Here is a 21,911-nt window from a genome sequence, read left to right on the forward strand (position 1 = left end):
CAGCAGACAAACCCAAAACATTTTTTTTGTCTGCAAAACGTTTTACATCCAGTGTTTATTATCAGAGGTAGACGTCGAAAATAATAGCATTGATAAGACCTATACTGCTACCACACTCTTCAAAGAAGAGATTGTGGAAACCCATAAACCTGTGCTATCCTCTTTTGGTCTCTCTATCAAGGACGATGATTGTGATTTACCGTCTTTGTACAGGATTCTCAAACTCCATAAGAATCCATACAAACAACTTACATAGATAGATCTGCAAAAAGTACCACAAAACCTCTTTCAAAACTTTTAACTTCTATACTCACAACTGTCAAAGAGGGTCTGCAGTCCAACCACAACACTTGTTACCCCCGTAGTGGTATTAATTCAATGTGGGTCCTGACAAAAATTCGAAAGATCTTTTGGAGACAATCAGTTGAAGACTATTATCAGAATATAATAGCATTAAAACCTATGAGTTTTCAACACTGTATATTTATATTCCCCATACTCAATTAAAATCCCGACTTCAAATTATTATTCCAAGAAAGATGGTACACCTAGATTCAAATATATAGTTCTTGGTAGAGATTCCTTATACTTTGTAAGAAATAGTTTCAAATCATCTTCCAAATATACAGAAGATGCTTAAAAAGTGCTGGAATTTTTAATCAACATATTTGTTCAGTGTGATGGATGCGTTTTTTCACAAACAGTCCGCATTCCAATGGGAACAAATTGTGCTCCTCTACTTGCTGACCTATTCCTTTACTCTTATTAGGCTAATTTAAGAGCTGATCTGATCAGAAAGAAAGAATATCGTTTAGCTAGATCACTTAATCTCAGTTTTTGTTATATAGATGACGTATTATCGTTAAACAATCCTAATTTCGGGGATTTGATACATCGCATCTACCACAAATAACTTGAGATAAAGAATACTACAGACTCTGTGAAGTCAGCTTCATATCTTGACCTACACTTAGAAATCGATGGTAAAGGAAAATAATTGACCAAACTTTACGACAAACGTGATGACTTTACATTCAGAATTGCCAACTTTCCTTTCATCTGTGGCAACATCCCTCCAGCACCTGCATATGAAGTGTTCATATCACAACTCATACCTTCATGCCAGGGGCTTGCCGAAACTACGCAGACTTTTTGTATCGCGCAGAAAAATTCTAACAAATAAGCTTCTGGAACAGGGTTATATTGCTATAAGATTAAAGTCATCACTTCAGAGGTTTTATGATCGTTATCATGAACTCATTACGGTGCATCCATCGGCGCCATGAAAACTGATTTGTTCAACGTGTCATAATTTTCCTTTCCTCTCTCGTCTGCCCTGGACTTTTACTTTTTATGAGCAACTCGGCGGGTGTTTCTAGAAAAGCAGCGGCCGCTTACCCTACCGGTGCACCTGGTCCATTCCCCCTGTTTTAGTGGAGTCCAAGTTACTCATTCACTTTGTTACTTTGTATGTATGATTTAGCTACTTTATGTTCTTTGTTGTGTATGTCTGTTTCCCATGTCTGGTCTTTGTCACTGGATTACATTCTTTTGTGTGCCGCTATATTCTTGGTTCCTTTGATTACTCTTAAATAGAAACTATGAAATATGATATGTAATAGCAAAAGTATACTTTCTGGGAAAAGTTAAACATGGAGAATGCCGAACAGCAGAATTATGATACTTTTAACACCAGAGTTAAAAATTTGTAAATTAGACTATATATATACACATTTATATATAACCAATTATATAGTTCATAACTACACATTACTGCGTAAAATAGGTGATTCAGTTACTTATTTTGTTTTTTAAATACGTAATTAGGTTTCAAACCACGACGTTAAAACAAACCAATCTATATATAGATTTTTATTTAGTGCGAAAAGTGTAAAACATAAGTTACCAAAATGATCAGCCATGATTCAGCGTCTCTAAATTCGATAAAAACTATATTGGTCCAGTAAATAGTAAGATAATGATTATTTCGAAAATGTTACTTTTAAACGTAATTTGATAAAATATTGAAAGAGTTCTTGCTTCATTAATGCTAGACGAAATACCATTTATGAGTTTTAAGTTTTCATTCTGTGTATGAAATATAACGAGTAATGCACTTAATCTTTTAAAAAATTAAAAGAAAAGCTGTCAACTAAAACGTGTTAACCAATAGAATTGAAGTTGGATTCGTGCTACTCATTTCTAGATTACATACGTTAAAGTTCACATGTGTTGTATACATTGTCTTTCTTGCTTGGTTTTGTCATTGACTTTGCATGCTAATGACACCGTAATTTCTCACGAATCATGCTAGCTGTATGAGCTGAAAATATTTAAATACAATTTTGAAACCTTATTTCAAGGCTTTTTTACTTGATCAAAGTACATGCATGCAGCTTCTTACGTATCAACAACATATTGGTACTGCTATTGCTTTATATTAAGTTCAGCCAACATTTACATATATTTGTGCAAATTCAGACCTAGAACGGTTGATCCTATCCTACTTTGTATAAGTATGTTACGCTGGGTAAGATATTTTACGTTCTAAATCGAAGAAGAAAAAACATAATGTTTGACTCTGTGACAACCAGTCATTACTCTTTTTCATTTGTGCAAAGAGTATATGCTGTGACTATATCGACCCCGTCACCTCCCGCACTCGAAATGAGTTTAGCATTTGTATATAACAAAGTGCATCTCTTTTTAATATTAAGTTTGTTTTAAGTAAATGTACAATGAGTGAAATCTCGGCATCATGAATATTTATAGTTTTAAGGAATTTGTTTTAAAAAGTATTCTAGTCTTATCGTACTGGTATGTTTTTATAGCATTTCACAGATGCTCGACAGAATTCGGTTAACAGTGAGAGGTAATGTCAAAACATGTCATGAGCTATATTTAAATAAAGCATCTGCTCTTCTCATACCGATATTTTATACATTTCACAGAAAATACATTTAAAACAATGATAATTTGATTTATTTGGTCTAAAATAGACTAAAAATACCATTTCATCTGTAACAGTCACTAATGTATTTAACTTCAGGAAATAGAGATAATTTTGCCTTTCGTGTGTTTCAAAATATCCGTGTTTTTTTTTTCGCTTTGTGAACACTACCCGATGAGATGACTCATGTAACACGAACATCTAATGGGTAATTTATTTAAAGTTCTATATAAAGTTTGAATCTATTTTCCAATTTTTGTTCGATTAACTAATAGAGGAAGTTCAACATGTGATTGCTATGTACGCAAGGGAAGACTGAGTCTAAAGAGGAATATATGAGTAATTAAGGGAACCAAGGTTATAGCGGTAATCAAAAGAATGTAAATCAGGGACAAAGACCAGACATGAAAAACACACATACATAACAAAGAACAGAAAGCAACTAAAATCATCAAAACTAAAAACAAATGAGCAACTCGGACTCCACCAAAAATGGGAGCATGGACCAGGTGCCCCGGCAGGGTAAGCGTCCTCAGCTTTTCTAGAAACACCCGCCGAATTGCTCATAAAAAGTCAATTCCGGTGTAGACAAACGAGGAAAGGAAAACAATGACCCGTTGAATAAATCAGTTTTCATAGTGTTGTTGTATACAGCATAACGATCCATAACGATCCACGAGTTCATGATGACGATCATAAAACTTCTGTGGTGATGATTCAATCTTAATAATCAGAAACGAAAAAAAATAATTATCAAAAACATTTATTTCATGGTTCATAAAGTATGGAACTTCAAGAACAAAAGCTGAATGGACGATATTTTTTCAAATATCAGTTAACCAATTATAAAGTTTTATTTGTATCCTATTTTTTCGAGTTATGTTTGTAAACATCGTTAAAAATTAAAAGTCGATGTTCAAGAATATGTCAAATATTGCATATGTGTGTCGAATAAGGAATATTTTCGTCGGCGTTTTCTTACCTGCATTTTCTTATAGCCTCCTCACACAGTATATATCAACATTTATTGTTTTTTTGTTTTCCTTTGACCCTAGATATTTGTTTGCCTTTTCAAATGCGATGCTTAGCAATCTGTGATTAGCATGTACTGTACGATTTCCAAGAAAAAAATAGACCTTTGAGTATTATTTGATCTATACCTATATTTATTTTATAATGATACTTACTTGCACTTATCAGTTTACTTCAGGCAATTTAATGATTTGGTTGCACTGTTAGACGTTTCTGGTTTCAACATATATCATATTTAGGCATTTCATATAACTCGAACGCGTGTACCATATACGTCTTATGTATTCATATTGCAAAAGATGTGTCGTAAATGTAAATACAAAATACAGTGAGCCCGTCTAAACTGAATCCCTTTTGGACTTTGAATTTGGATCAGTTAAGAAAAATTTCCGATTTATTCAGGCTAAAAATATATGCGAATTGACGTTAAGAGACTTTAAAACGTTCTGTGGTCCTTTTCACACAAAATCGTAAGAGTAAAATTAAGTTATGACGTCATAGTAAATAAAAGTATTGTGACGTCATAACTTATTTTACACTTACGATTTTTTTCTGAAAAGAATCACAGGTTATTCATGGTTCAGTTTAAAGATGTTTTACTGTACATATTACCGATACAAATTCTTCAAGACTTTTATTTCAACAACCGACTTTTGACCTGCCTATGACAAAAAAAGACTGACTTTGTTCATTTCTAGATGTTAATATTCCTAAATTACCCTACCCTTCTGCAAGGTTTACATTTTGCAAGTAGATAGTTTTGCTCGTCTTTGTTAAAAAGTGTCAGATTTTAATAAACATTACAGATTCCCCAAAGAAAAAGCTTCTACACCAGGGGTATCGATATCATAGACCTTAAAATTTTAAAAGGTTTTTGAGTTTCATATCCTAATTCATATGTTATGCCAGAGCTTCCGTAACTATACAGACATTTCTGCATTGCACTAGAATTCTTACAATTAGGCTTTTTGAACCAGATTATGTAGCTACAAGATTTAAGTCATCACTACAGAAATGTTATTATCGTCATTTTGAACTCTTGAATCGTTACGGTGTATCCATCTGCACTATGAAAACTGATTTGTTCAACGTGTCATAATTTTCGTTTTCTTTGTCGTCTACCCTGGACTTGACATTTTATGAACAACTCGGCGGATGTTTCTAGGAAAGCAGGGAATGCACCGATGCACCTGACCCATGTTCACAGTTTTTTTATGAAGTCCAAGTTGCTCATTTATTTTTGTCACTTTGTATGTATTATTTGGGTTGATATATGTTCTTTGTGGCATGTTTCTGTTTTCCATGTCAGGTCTTTGTCCCTGGATTACATTCTTTTAATTTCTAGAATATTGTTTCCCTTGATTACTGTTTTACTTTTACAAAACTTTGATTCAAAATGCAATAGCACCTGTAGATTCTTCATTAAAAATAGTATAGCTCAACATGTTATTTTACGGAAATGTAGTCTATGAAGCACCATAGTATGGGTTTGTCAAATGGATTTGGTAGATTTATTTGTAAAGGACACGATTATCAAATTATTGTTAATTCTTTTAACCTTGTTTCTGCAAATACAGACATTCGACCCCTAATCGCATCCCTACATCATTTTTCGGCATTGCACTTAATCAAATCTGTTTTAGCACTTGAAGTTACTACTCAGAATCCCTAGGAATTGTAGAGTCCGATTGTTTCTAATACTTAGAGTTTTGATGGTATTGACATTTTCTGAGTTAGCTTTCAGTAACTGCAAGCAGATATCTCATTTTGTCTACATTGTGTATATTGGGGCAATTCATAATCGAATATTGAATGTATCGTTGAATGAATTTTATCGTTTGTGTGTTTGTTGTTTCAGTTCATTTTTGATCTTACATAGTAGGGAAACAGTTATGGTCTCAGCCGAAAAAGTAGTAAAACCCTAACTCAAATTTCAAGCACTTGTCCATGGTTATTAACGTTTTTTGAGTCGTTATACTACTTTTCAATTTAATTATGAAAATTATGATCATTCTCTTAACGTGGCTTCTATTACTTTTGCAGTCGGGACCTTACATAGAGCATACTGATAGGTGTGTATACACTTATTAAAGACCTAAGTGATGTCGGAAAGTATTTACTATTTTAGAATTAAGTTATACTCTGGTGCATTTGTGGCATTTTACCATATTGGTTTTTTTTTAATCATGAAAACAGCTTTCTTTACCATATATGCATCTAAGTGTAATACTATGTGGACTGTTAAAAGTGCATAATAAAGATAATATTGCGAATTCAATGATTTGAAACGTTTAAATGTTTAAATATAATATATATATATATATATACAAGCGTCTCAGAATGTGACGCCTCTATTCGCTACACTACTCCATCGGATCAAATTGATACAGGAAACATATATAAACGTATAGAAAGGTCTGAAAAATTCCCAACGATGTTAGAACTGTCAAATTTGCGATGCAAATTTTTGGTCGTTCCCTCCGCGGGACTATGTATATATTATGTTAATTGATTAGATGTAAGCATGTAGTTTAATTCTCCCGTTTTGTGGTTATATCCGACCACATGGACCAACACAGTATTTACTTAATCTCACTTAGAAAATCATTCCTTTATTTTCCGTTTCATCTAATCACAGTTAGAACAATTCATTCAGAAACAGTATGTGCATTTCTTATCTATACATACATGTACATCGCAGAAGAAACGAAGCAGTTATATTATCAGTTACTGTAAATTAAAAAAAATATAATAATAATAATATTAATAAACATTTCGATCAAACATTATTGCTTCTTTGCTATTCACGAACAAAACGCAGTTTTTTATACGAAAATTATAATTCGTGAAGGAATATCATGCTACGAATTAAAACCAATGCAATTTAAACCAATAGTACTGCAATTTAAGCAATAATAAAACACAACGTAATGATTTCCAAATTCACGGTATATCATTAACATTAATAGAAAAAGTTGTTTAGGCCAATATTTTGATCGGCACCAACAGAGTTGAAAGTAACAAGTGGAGTTCTATTAACTTGACTCATTTTCCGTAACGTGTCAATATCCTGACACGATGCTGTGTTGTTCTGATGCTTACAAAATAGTTGACCTTCAAAACTAGGCCGTGTCCTATTACTCGAACAACTTTTATGACGACATAAAAAATGTAAACGTCCATCTGAGTGAGCATGCGATCCACTATTTGACGAAGATGAGTTGGAGACTTTTAACAGAGAGTCTTTGGTAGATACATTATTATTTGGTAGCAATCTTTGCTGGGAAGACGTACCGTCATTGTTACCAAAATTATTTATTCGGATCTGTTTTGGTTTCTGTTGGTAGAGGATGCGTGTTCCAGAAGGGCTAACTGTAACCGGATCATTTTTACTACGGAATATTGCCTTCAACTTGTAAAATGTTGGAAATTTATCTAAATCTATGCAACACCGACAGAACGTCCTCTTGAAGGCGTATCTAAACTTCCGGGATAAAAGGTTATATAGTATAGGATTAACTGTAGAACTAACAAAGTACAAAACACCTGGAAATATAGAATATTAAAATATTAATAGGAGCATGAATGAAGATTAAAAATCGGGTTTATCTTTCACCAGTTTGAGAAATTCAAGTCTTTTGCACGAATTGAGCGTCGCGGAACGAGTGAAAAGACCAAGAATTTCTCTAATGAGTGAAAGATAACCCGATCATAGATCTGCAACGAGTATAAGTACTTGTTTTCTCATTGGAAACATGTATATTTTGTTTGATTTTCCAAGTAAACGGCGTCTTACACAGGTCGTCTCAACAAATACAAGTTATATAGTTCGTCGTGAATAAGTATTTCATTTTTTTCTAATGACTTCTGCTAATTAAATACATATCTAACAGGATGAGGGCAAAAAGGATTTATATGATGATTAATTGGAAAGAGTGAATAACCAAAATATCATCACGATTGCCGAAGAACGCCTAGATTTAACGAGTGTGCGGAAATTGTTCCGCGCACAAGTTAAATCCTCAAGCGTTCTTTTCACGATTGATCATATTTTGGTTATTCACGATAACATTGATAATCCTATTTAAAACATAGATTTTCTTCATTATTTATCGATATTGTTAACCTACATTTTAAATTCTGTGATTGAGGGATTGATATCAAAGTTCTGACGTTTCGACGGGGAAAGTCTGAGAATGGAATTACCGAATTTATTTCACAGTGTGAATTTTTCGAAATTTATTAGACTGGGAACATTCGATAAAATACTAATATCTATATAATAATTCGTCACCTTTCTCTTTAAAATCTTGAAGAAATTGGTATATAAAAAGTTCATGTCAGTGTGATTAGAATTTTTGTCATCGAGACATTGATTTTCCGGTAGCAAGTTTTGTAGTATTATAGCAAGCTCCGAAACAGCATTTCACGTTTTATTTGAAAAGTGTCCGAGAATTTTGAAATTCTTTCATATTGACTTTTCTTTTGGTAGTTGTCAGGTTCTCAGGGTTTTTTTTTATTTTGTCATTGCTCTTTTTTTGTTGCATTCGTTATTATTCGTTTTTTATAATACCTCTTCACCATAATCGCTGGAGACGAAAAACAATTACTAAAGGGGGTGCAAGTCCCGTTCTGGATTCATTTTCAATTCAGAATTTCTACTTTTAATATCATATAAAACCGTAGGCCGACTTGTAATTATCTACCGGGTACAAAAATATTGTGTCTGAACTTTTGTCTGTTTTTACCAAACTTATTTCAATGCAGAAATAAAATTAAGCGCCATATTAAACCAACAAATTTACATGGCTTTCCTTTACAAGTTATATTCTTTAAACAACCATTCTGTTGTGTTTGAATTTGAGTTTATGACCAATTTCTCGCGAAATCACGCGGTCAATTGAGATATAATGACGAGACTTACAAGCCCTATTTTCATGAAAAACGTGTCGTTATTACTATTGAAGTTTGTTACCTGATATATAGAATAAATGACTATGGAACTCCATTGATTCTGATGTCCATTCTTTGGTATATAGTGTCATCAGTCTTTGAGCATGGAACGGTGCCCAACAGAGAAAGAAGGCAACTACTACAGCAACTGAATGTATCAAAAATATGATTACAACATAAGTATATGGTATGTAAGTCTCGTTCTAGTTCCATTTTCTTTACCGGAATTTACGACTTAAAACGTATTGAAAACCGAGGACCGATCTGCATTTTATTGTTTACTTCCGGGTACTCAAAACGCTGTACAAAAATGCAAAATCTTCTATTTTATGTTTTTTCTTAATACCTTCATCATGTAGAAATAGATATTTGTTATTTTTTTATCGGTATTTTTTACACACAAAAAAAGATGTTTTGCCCTCAACATTGAACTCAACGCTCCCTAAATGACAGGTCTCAAGTCTCCATGTTTTTTGAATGGTAGACTAGGACCCAATCTCGTGAAAGCATGGGGTCACATGACGAAACTTATATTGAGCAACACTTTTATAGCTCCTTTGACATACTCTGGTAGAACCTTACGGTGCTGGATAGGTGGTTATTAGTATTTCATTTATAAAAGTTATTTTTGAATATGAACCTTCCATAGATCTTAGTTCAAATGCTGCTAATAAGAGGCTACTACTAGAAACATGTGTACAAGATACTGAAATATTATTGGTACTTTTGAATATGGATTACATTTTTGCTTGTTAAAAATGCATACTCGAGATGAATATGTTTTCCCAACGCGTAGTGTTTATAGTCGATTTTGTAAATCATTTAGCTGAACTTATTTCTTGGCATGATGCCGGTATCAGTTTTCTGTAATTCTATATCTTTGTGATTTATTAGTCATAGACACGAGCTAATATGAAACTGCATATCAAGCATAGCGTCGATTGCCTTTCGCATGGTCATAAACAAACAAGTATATATTAATCAGAAAATATGAAGTGTCACAATGTTTTTAAAACTTATTCTAAAACCGCAAATAAATCAGTATTTAACAGAAGTTCACGTCAACCTCAAATATGCTACATTAAACGAAGTGATTACCATATAAGATTCCCCACAAAAATCTTACAACTTTTATCTTTTATCTGCTTTCAACATACAACATTCGAATCTTCACATGTTTTTTTGTGTTGTGTGTTCATACACTTACCGAGCATTTTTAGAACAGCTTTTCTAGCGCGTGTTGCAGTATTTTTACTGCTACCGGAATTATTACGTATTCCACTCCCGGCAACAAATTCAGATTTCCGTAATTGCAATCCAATAAGAATATACATGACAGTTATAACGGTCATCGGTAAAAAGAAAAATGCAAAAGTGGAGACTTGAAACATTATAATCATTCGTTCATGCCACTTTATAGGTATATTGCATACTAATGTTTCCTCAAGCGGAAGTGTTGTTTCTGGATCATTTAAATAATAAAACGTTCTAGTGTGAATCGGATACGGAAGAGCAACAATTCCGGAAACTATCCATATAACAACAATACATTTTATTGCTCTAGACTGTCTTGAAACTCTTTGGCCCACTATTGGATGGCATATCGCTATATACCGCTCTATAGTAAATCCAGTTATAGTCAAAACGGAAGCGTAAGACGTTGATTCCAACAGGAAAGCTTTGAAAATGCAAAATGGTTCACCGAATCTCCATGGATACGCCTCCCATATGTTATAAACCTCAGGTGGTAAAGCTTGAATGTAAGAAATGACCAGATTATTATATATTGGATGTAATAGTACTGTTTTAAATTCCTAAAGTATCAATGGCAAAGTAAGCATAGGAAAAATGGTTCACGTGACAAATTTGGAGGGTTTGGTAGCCCTCCATCTTATAATGTGATACGTGGTTGGAAAACCTACACATTTTTATTTTTGATATTTTGTTTAAAAAGCTTAAGTAAACAAAAAAAACATGTGGATTTTCCACTCGTGTTCATAAGAAAAAAAATTATATAGACTGTACTGTAAAGTTCACAATGAAGGGAGAAGACACTTAAATACAGTAGAAATCATTGGATTTTCAATGTGAATTATCTCCTAAGAGCACACAGATTGGAATGAATGATTATAAATTTCACCATATATAGCTATAAAGCAATGTAATAACTAAAATTAAATGTGTAGCCTTTTTTGGGTGTATCTCATATTATAGAATTAGCATGATTCTTACATAGACTGATCCTCAAGTGATCAAAAGAAACTGCTATTGTAGTTATAAAACATGCAGATGTTGAAAAATTGAAGTGTTCATTTCTGTTGCCTTTTGCATCGTTCAACCCTTCATATTTGATATTTGTCTGGTTAAGATAGGTTTATGGATTATTCGGGTTCGGTTTAGACAGGTCTCTTTCTGTATTTTGCATCTAATACAAACTTCAGCCGCAAAATGAAAAATATGAAGTCCATTATTTCCCCTTTAGGGTTAACAAAAAATTCTTTGAAAATTCTCACTAAAATTACTTATCTTTTAAAAGGCTATACAAAGATAATAAAATAGATAAAAGCTTGATATCATATGCATCTGTATTGTTAAATTGATTACAATACTTCATGATCCTTCAGCGTTTTTCAATTGAACTAATAACACGTAATGTAATGTACTCATCATCTATAAATAGAAGGTAATCATCCCAGTAGAAGGACATATCCTTTGTAATAAATATGTTAAACTTGATTGATAGTGGCATATTAGGGCTTTCTAGTTGTAAATGTACAATATGAGAGATAAATTATGACATTTCTATGTCAACATGTTCTTTAAAAGTTAATGTTGTTGTACTGAACTGGCAATTATACTATGTTGACATTTTTCATCATTGTGTCTTAACAATGTAATAATGCCTCACACCAGGGAAACGAAGTTTATGATGTCTTTCGTCATAAGTGTTTTGGAAAAGCCAACGAATCTTCATTGATGAAAAGAAATGGTAAAAAGGTCAAGAGGCAATGCCTTTTAATTGAGTTGTCGGAACATTTAATGACACAACGACAAAAGTAACAAGATCGCAATTTAGAATAGACACTTTATTCTTTCTCCAGAAAAGGAACAATGTACTTTATACAATAGTGGTCAATATCATGAGTGTAATATTTTTTGACGTAATGCATGACTTATTATTTTCTCACCTGACGTCATAAATGACGACTAATTTAACATTAAAACGTACGACATTTTACAAAATCGACTCAATAATGTCATCTACAAAAGGCGAAGGAGTAATCAAAGGAACCAAGGTTATAGCGGTAATCTAGGGACAAAGGCCAGACATGGAAATCAGACATACACAACAAAGAACATAGAATAACTAAAATCATACATACGAAGTAACAAAAGCAAATGAGCACCCCGGACTCCACTAAACACTGGGAGCATCCGTTTCTAGACACACCTGCCGAGTTGCTCATACAAAGTCAAGTCCAGGTTAGACAAACGAGGAAAGGAAAACTATGACACGTTGAACAAATCAGTTTTCATGGCGCAATTGGAAATATGATAACGATCCACGAGTTCATGATGACGGCCATAACACTTTTGTAGTGATGACTTCTATCTTATAGCAACATAACCCTGCTCCAGAAGCCTATTTGTTAGAGTTCTTGCGCGATACAAAAAATCTGCGTAATCTCGGCAAGCTCTGGCATAACGTATGAGTTGTGATATGAAAACTCCATACGCAGGTGCTGAAGGGATGTTGCCACAGATGAAAGGAAAGTTGACAATTTTGATTGTAAAGTCATCACGTTTGTCGTAAGATTTGGTCAATAGTTTTCCTTTACTATCGATTTCTAAGTGTAAGTCAAGATATGAGGCTGACCTCGCAGTGTCTGTAGTATACTTTAGCTCAAGTTCTTTGGGGTAGATGCGATGTATCAAATCCCCAAAATAAGGATTATTTAAAGATAATACCTTTGTTGAAAAACGCGTCCACCACACTGGACAAACATTTTGTCAATTAAAAATTCCAACATTTTGTAAACATGTTCTGTATATTTGGAAGATGATTTGGAATTATTTCGTACTAAGTATGAGGAATCTTTACCAAATAAATCCATTAAAAGGTATGAATATGAAAAAATAAAAGATAGAAGACGAGATAACGGATAAAATCGTATATAACAAACAAAGATAATTCGTTTTATCTTTACTTCACTTATATTTTCACAAAGAGCTGGCTTAACGTGAAATTCACGTGAACTTATCACATAATTAATGTGAGTTTAACTTGAAATTTTCTCCACATGTGGGAAGTTCACGTACAATTTACATAAAGCCATGATATCATACGAAAACATATAGTCTAGTGTTGTTTTACATCGATATAAAATGCCGTAAGGAAGCCATTTTTTTTTTCGTTTCAATAAATCGATTGAATTTCGCTCCTGTTAATTTGACACATATTTGAAATATATTTCATAACAAAAGAATTTCTTGGTGGCGTTTGAGTTTTTATTTTTATGTTTTAAAATTCTTTTGTCCTCTCAATTAATGAAAAAAATCGCCCGCAATGCTATGTTGGTTATATTAGAAAATTCAGGTTTGAAAAACAAATATGGCAACTCAATGCCCGAGGTGCGACAACTGCATCAAACAAAAAGGTATTTAAAAATCTTGACCCATTTCTTTTGAAATGCACTGACGTATAAGAAAGAAAATAAATCTGTGACCACATAGCGCGTACGCACAAGTTGTCATTTGTCCTCAAATGGAACACTTGCTAAATTCATTGATGTATTAATTGTCTGAACTACTTCCATTATAAAGTGCATATAACCGATATTAAGATCGCCTGATTAAAATACGAATGCTCTATTTCGAGACAGTATGTATTCATCTCAATTAAAAAACGATGAAACCAACAAAGGAACCGAGAACAATAAAAATTACTTTAAGTACGATCTATTGATGCGTCTATCTCCCATGACAGTTGCTCTTATCGCCGTCAGACATACGTACAACGAGTTATGTAAGTACCATTGCACCATACAGTGACTGTAATTTGTTTAACAATAGTTTTCTAACCCACACTTCCTGTAATTTCTAACAGATATGAAAGGACATCTTTTTAGACAATGTTTGTATGTATTTAAAAAAATCAATATTATTTTGTGCATTGAAAATTTGCTTTAACTACATTTTGAAGAACCAGAACAAATATAAGGAGCTGTTTGCAGAATGACAAAAGACCGTTACAAAACGAATGATAATCCTATGGTTGCTACTTTATATGCACGACAAATTATATGCGAGGGGTTAAAGCTCCTTCTTTAATTGAAGATATTGGTAGAAATTTATTTTAAATTGTATATTAAATTTTAAACTTTGGGAAGTGTTGTTTTAGTCAGGTTTTCGGATTATCCAGGATTCGATTTGGACAGGTTTCATTGTAATTGTTTTCAAGGAAAAGGGTCTGGTTGTTCCGAAGAACGGAATTCTTCTTGCCTTTGCCTACATACACGAACGCAGCGAGTCACTAATGACGCCATTGACAAAAAATAATATACATGGAGTATTCCTATATAAACTCTTTTTCAATAAATGCTGATTAAAAATTGTTGTCTTAGTCCTATGATCCTTAAGAAAACTAGTTATTCCAAAAAAAACTTAGAGTTTCCTTGCGAAAAAAAAACCAAAACAAAACCAAAAAAAAAAAAAAAAAAAAAAAAAAACAATGACAACACACCAACAATATTATTTCAAGAATTGGAACCGAACAAATAACACTAATACATCCACCATAGGATCACTAATACTAAAAGAAAATCTATATGATCCTCCGTCAGATTACACATAATACCACCGTCGTACTGAATTAACCAGACTGCAATTTTCTGAAGGGATCTTCGATTGAGTTAAGATTGAAATCATATCAACAAATAACATGATTGTGTCATAAATAAAGTAGAATCGAAATACAATTGTATTTCAAATGTCGAGGGATGAGATTGGTTGGTTTCAAGGGGTGTTTTTGCGGCTGCCTAACTTCCGCTTCTATATAACAAGGTTTTGTAATCAGACGTCTTCAGGGTTCAGTCAACCTTTTGGCAGAGATTTAAAACAAGCTTGCTACTAAAACTGCACAGTGTTTTATTTTACACGGAAGGCAAAGGCGGCCAAAGTAAAAATTAGACACGTGTTTGACTAAATTCCTATGTTAAATAGAGACGCACAGCAAATCATACATGTATCTTTATTTCGTAGAATATGTGTACCCTATTCGAACTGACAAGAATGTTAACGAGTTGTGTCACTATCAATAAATGCAATACATGTTACTGTTACAATATGTTTGTTATAAGTCTATAAGACAAAGTAGATCAAATGAAATCTGATCATAAAAAGAACACTACAACATATAAAAAAAACACAATAAACCTAGCAAAAACAATAAATAACAAACGACAACGAAAAATGATAAAACAAAACCTCAATGCAAAAATAAAAAATCTTTTTTAAAAGACAATGAACATACATTTTGGTTTTGTTTATTAAATTAAGGTTATATATTTTGCTTTACTTTTTCAATACCGAAGTGTAAATCTGATATGAAAATTTAAGAAATGTTAGAAACTGCTAAATTTTCTTATTTGCAGTCCTTGAACCGATCCACATGTTTAAAAGGTTCCTTTAACAACTTGAAATATGACGAGTCACACCCTTCCTAATTTTAAGACAGAGCTGTACTGTCGAATTATTCGTAAGTTATACGCAACGTAAAACAAATAATTCTTTAATCTAATTTAACAGATTTATCTGTAGTGTTTTGTTCTCTATTCATTTTCTGGATCAGAAATGCATGTTCGATTACAGACAACATGGTATGTGCTTTTATTGATTAGAAATGAAAATTGGAAAACTAAAACAATTGCAATCATTTTGTAACAAAATATTTGACAACTGTGTTATTACAACAAAAATCTTTCTAATGAATGTGTTTTGTTGGTGTTATATTTCAAATTAATGGTTATTTAAACGCGGTCTTAAATTGAAAATCATTACAGTAGAAGGTGTCTTAAATACAAAAATATCAATAATATGTATTGCGAATTTCGATAGCTGTACATGTGTTTTAATGAGTAATATAACCTCTCATTAACAGCACTAGAAGCAAATAGTAAGGGAGATCTAAACATAAAAATTAATTGTAAGCAAGAAGTACTCAAAACCTAAAATATCAAAAAAAAAGGAAGCCGAATTCTTCACCGACAGTTCTGCCATGTGCAAATCAAGGAATGAATACTCAATGTTTAGGTATTTTGAAATTTTTAATACTGCAAATTTTGATTGATATGATAAATAAAATAATTGATATAATAAGGGGATAGTCACAAAACTGCTACAAAAGATAAAGATATTTAATCACTTTTCAATATACGACTAGTACGAAAGTATGCTTTACTACAATTTTAAAATTTCACCGAAATATGAATAAATTTAGCAAAATCATGAATGTGACGTATGACGAATCCCTGACATATAAAGACAGTGATTAAAATGAAAGCGCATTAAAACATCTAAACTTGAAATTAAACAGTCAATAACGTAAGATTGATTTGAAAAATTAACAGAAAGAAGAATTTACTGAAATAATTTAAAAACAAAAACAAAACTAACTGTGAATATAAACTGTGGCGAATAATTGATATATAAAGGAAAATATAAAAAGGCGTACGCATAACATAATCTATAGCTAGATTATTTTATTATTAAACACTCAAGAACGCAGTATTATTTGATTAAACACTCGTGTTCGTCTGATTGAAAATCTTAAACGTTAAAGTGCAAATCGTAACAAGAGTGTATAACCATAATTGTTTAACGTTTTTTTTTTTTGTGTGTGTGTGTTCATTTCAAACAATTATAGAGTTTGTTTTCAACGGTTCTAATATTTTATCTACTAATGACTGAATTTATGTTAAAATATTGTGCGTTACATCAATACTTGAGAAAGTAGACCTAGAATAAGGCACACAGCTCATACATATCACTTGAACGTTTGTATTCAGCATTTTACATCATTCTCGTGTAAACATCAAAGTAATTTGGACTGATTTCGTTATGTTTCAAATGAAAGCTTGATATGCTTTGGTGAAGTTGAATATGATATAAACATACCACTGATTTCAAGAGTTATGTCCCTTACCCTAGGTTTACCGCCTGAGATCGGAACTTTGGGATTTGCTCGTTTAAAGCAAGGGTTCATTACACATGTAAACTTATATGAAGACACTTTTAGAGTGTCTGATTCAGACAGATTTTTCAATTTTTGTCGTAAAAAATATTTTCCTATCTAGTGTCAGATATTTGAACATCATATGTTTTATTCAGCTACTGAAGTTGCTTTAATATGTTTGAATTAAACGTTTGTATATGATATGGCGATGTACATACTCAACAATATATCTAACAGATAAGAATCATATACACTGCAACATATAATTATCTTATGTATTGAGCGCGATAGGATCATCATATGTTTTAGTTTACATATTATTTTCATATTATAATTATCACATATTTCACCTAATCATATCGTCTGAATATAGCTGAATTATTGCTGCTCGGACGTTAAACCCCAACAAACAAACAAACAAAATACCTAATCACATGTAAGCAAGAAAATTTACATCTGATAATCATCTTATAATCACATGAATATCAAATGAATCGAACAATGTTGATTATCATGTGGCACACATTTTGCAGTACACATATGTCTTAAGAATATCAGTTTCATCTGGTTTACTCAAATACTTGACACTATTCAAGAAAAAATAGCTACGACATGACTTTGGATAAACCGGAGGTATCAGTAGACAATAACAGATGAGGTAGAGCTAGGGTAATGGACACAAATCATTGGAATGTTTGTTTTCAGCATTTTACATCAATCTCATATAAGCATTAAAGTAACTAAGACTGATTTCATTTTGTTTCAAATAAATTTGATAGGCTTTGGTGAAATTGAATATGATACAAACATATCACTGATTTCAAGAGTTATGTCCCTTATCCTAGGTCCACCTCCTTAAAGATATACAGAGGAATATTCCCATTGTTTCCTTAAGAAAAGCGTAAGTAAATAAGAAATGAATTTAATTATGTTACAAAGTTGATACTGAATATCTATATGATACTTATTGACTTATATTCTTCTTGGTGTTTTTATTCTTTAAAGTGCAAAGTTTCATTTTTTTTTCAAATTGCATGTATCTAATTTGATTCGGGATACTCTATACCTTCCATTCTACATTAGACGTGATAAAGAAGCAAACTCATATTAGCAATAATAGATATAATCATGTCCATTAACTTATTCATTGGCCATAGAAATACATGTGCTTCTAACGTCAAAGAAATGTGAATTTTGTATCTTTCCAACACATTAGATATAAAAATGAATTAATCATTGTAGAAAGTATTACTGGTACCTTGATGACGGATCAGCGTAAAAATGGTACCAGTCTTTCCTGTTTATTAATGGAAATACGATAATACCACGTTGAAACAAGATGATTAATACTTTGACAGAAATCATTTATATCTAAATCATTGAGATGAAAATATGGAACAATTGTAATTTCCTGCGACAAATGAACTCCATTATTCGTTCCGTAAGTATCGCTTCATAAATCATTATCGTAACAAAACTGTTAATATTTGCATGTGAAATATATCATGATGGTCCTAAAAGGAAATGGGCGGACAAAGAAAAATCTGTATCCAATTTGAAATTTTACTTAGACATCAAATTGATTCGTTACAGGAAAAACTCTTTGATGATCGGGCTCAAGATTATTTTGAGTATATGTTATTGCAGTAAATGGAACGACATACCGATAGTGACATTTAGTTCAAGCAATTTCTTTTTTAAAGTTGAAAAGTATCAGTTCCAAAGGTGATATTTTTGAAGTTCTATGATTGGCATTTTCACGTTGTCAATTGATTTCGTTTTACTTCAGTTTTCCATTTTTCCCAATGACTTTTATTTTTAAATTACAAGTTGACATTACTGACATTAAAGTTAACTATAATTATACCAAACGTTCGCTGAACTCATCAAGTTTGTTTTACTTGTAATAGTAACCACAAAAGAGGCTTCGAGTAAATTTGTATGATGCAAAATACCGTATGACATATATATGATTTACGCAGCAAATGAAACGAAAAACTAAAGTTATAACTGAAATCAGTCGGAAGGTATTGGCGATTCAGTGCCCTAAATTGTCATTGATAATGTGGTCGTTGTAAAACTTTAAAGTAAAAGTAAATTGTATACAATATAAAAGTGAACAGAAAATCAACAAAAAGTGAACGTAATAAGTAAACAGTTTAAGCGTCAACAAGGTGTTAACATGTACGTAAAAACTGCATATTTGCAATAATAATAATAATAATAATAATAATAAAATAAAATAAAAAAAAATAGAAAAAAATTGATTATGTCAATTGTATACGGAGATCGCATTGGGTAAAAAGCATGTAAAAAGCATATAAGTTTTTAAAGATTTTCTTGAGCCTTTTTTGTCTTCTAGATTTGATAGCTGTAAGAATAAGGATGTTGTGAATGGTATTTTGTGCAACGATTGGCGTAAATCGATGAAAATAACTAAAATCAAATGGACATATGCTTCCAATGCAATTTTGTTGGTATGCTTTTTTTACAACCATAACGTAGACTTTTATTTAATGTTTTTAATTTTTTTAATTTTTTTTACCTTAATTCAATACACAAAAATGTTACACTAGTGTCTGAACTAAACTTCGAATTATTCTAATGAATAAAACAATGTCATTGCAAAATTAACATATCAAACAAGATTTTAAATAAAGATAATTAAAAAGTCGTTGAAAGTGCAGAGACGTCATGTGAAGTTCTCTGTATACCTCGGGGTATTGTACTGCAGAATGAAAAGTACAAATGATGTTTTAAATGTAAGTTCATCAATCTAAACTGCAAAGTCAACATGTGACAAAGAGATTACTGTAAGTCAGATGAATGATAATGGAAGTGTGAAACAAAAGCAATTTATTTTACAAATGTAGTCCATTATCTGCATCATTTATTAGCAAAAAACAAATCCTTATCAGTGTTATTCCTCCTGTAAAACCAAGTTTCATGCGAAGATCATATGGAAACTTTCGGTTTATTTTAGAAGATTTGTGATTAAAATAGAAAAACAAGATGGGCCTTTCAAAAATTACGTCTCCACTTAACCATGACTCGCTCGATAATGGATGGTAATAAAGGGTTTTCAACAGCTGATGGACCATGGGTTTTTTTTTCAGACATACATGTAACTTGCCACATAAAATTTGGCTTTGCTTTTTAATTGAAGAATATCATAGATGGTGTTTTACTTTCAGAATCCGTATACAGTATCGTATCTTATCAATAACATATTGATCCTCAATGTCAGTAAAATGAAATAGTTAATATAACAATGGATGACACTTGTATCATTTGAAAGATTATGCCAGTATTGCGTTAAACCTTGCATTTTGTAAACATTTCAAAAATGCTCTTTAGCAAAGAAAATTTAGGAGCGACTCGTTGTACATATCACTTTTCCTCATAAAACTATGAGAAAGTGAAAAAGCATCACTGTTTGTCAGGTTTTCATTTCAATATTTAACGACACTTCACAGCTCAAGCTAAAAGATTATGATACGTGACCTACGATTTACGAACTATTAAGTAGCAGTCTTTCTAAAAATATCATACAGAAAGTGATTCATGCATGTCAAAAATCAACCGATTTCACTTTTATGTCTAATGATTCAAGTCGTCTGTTTGTTTGTTTGTTTTTCTTTGCAGAATTATTGTTTGAATCACTTAAAGTAAGTAATTGTAGTGCGACTGTATGGAGGATACAATAATCTTCGACTGGTCATATCGGAACATATTAGTCACCGTTTATTTCAATCATTTTTTCAAATTATTTCATATTATTTCAAATTCCAGAATCTGACATTTATGGTGTATAGAGGTTGTTTAAACATTTTTTGGGTGTTATTTTTTTGTTTCTGTTTTTGTTTTTGTTTTTTTTTTTTTTCATACATGTCAACAATAGTTTATCAAGATTACTTCAGGACTTTGATTATATTTTTAAATGAAAATTAAATAAAACAATACAAATAACTACTGGAAAACAAGAAAACTAATTTTTAACAATAAAGTTTCCAAATGGAACCAAAAAACAAAAACAAAACACAAAACACAAAACACAAAAAAAAAGCAAAGCTAACACTTTACTTTTTTATATAATACACCACCTTTCTTTACGTACAAACAGCGCAATAAATTGCTTAATTATCAACATGTGCACAAACTTAGTTGCCAATTGTTATTTCTAAACATGGAATAACACGATAGGATACCATAGAAAAATGGTGGATTTAAATATGATTTAACCGGTCAATTAAAAAGGCTTTTTTGATAAAACTCTTGATTTTTAATTGATTTAACTTCGTTTATTAACATGGTATAGCCCGATAGGATGTCAAATCAATTTTAATTCAAATGAATTTGGTGAATTATAACTAGTTGAAAATAAAACCTCCGACAACCGTCACTATAGTCAGAATGAATCATAGTTAAAGAAGATATCTTACCGAAGGTTAACGCCAATAGATCTGATATTGCTAGAGATGCCAAATAATAGTTGGTAATGGTCCTCATATAAAAATTCCTTAATATGACCACACAAGTGAAAAAATTACCAAGTAATCCAGTCGCGAATATAGTAATGTAAATTACTGTTAAGCACGCTCCAGTGTGAAACTCTGTAGTCCTTCGACCGAGATAATCTTGTACCTTGAACGATGTAATATTTTCAAGTAATAAAGTGGTCATTTCTGTTTCAGTTTTTATTTTGGTATTATTAGATAAGAAACCACATCCACTTTCATTTAT

General features: G+C 31.8%; 1 protein-coding gene across 1 annotated transcript; it reads right to left on the reverse strand.

The window, feature by feature from the left end:
* Positions 1-6,578: 6,578 nt before the first annotated feature.
* On the reverse strand, positions 6,579-21,868 carry LOC148613697 (pyrokinin-1 receptor-like). The gene is made up of 4 exons (XM_088587219.1): positions 21,611-21,868; positions 10,143-10,688; positions 8,958-9,083; positions 6,579-7,528 (listed from the first exon to the last, which is right to left on the reverse strand). The coding sequence occupies exons 1-4, from the start codon at positions 21,849-21,851 to the stop codon at positions 6,945-6,947; spliced, it is 1,497 nt and encodes a 498-aa protein (XP_088443345.1). The 5' UTR covers positions 21,852-21,868; the 3' UTR covers positions 6,579-6,944.
* Positions 21,869-21,911: the final 43 nt, after the last annotated feature.

The sequence above is a fragment of the Perna viridis genome, chromosome 6 (assembly GCF_037379345.1).
Source record: "Perna viridis isolate PV_CMFRI_1.1 ecotype Kerala chromosome 6, ASM3737934v1, whole genome shotgun sequence".
NCBI lineage: Eukaryota > Metazoa > Mollusca > Bivalvia > Mytilida > Mytilidae > Perna > Perna viridis.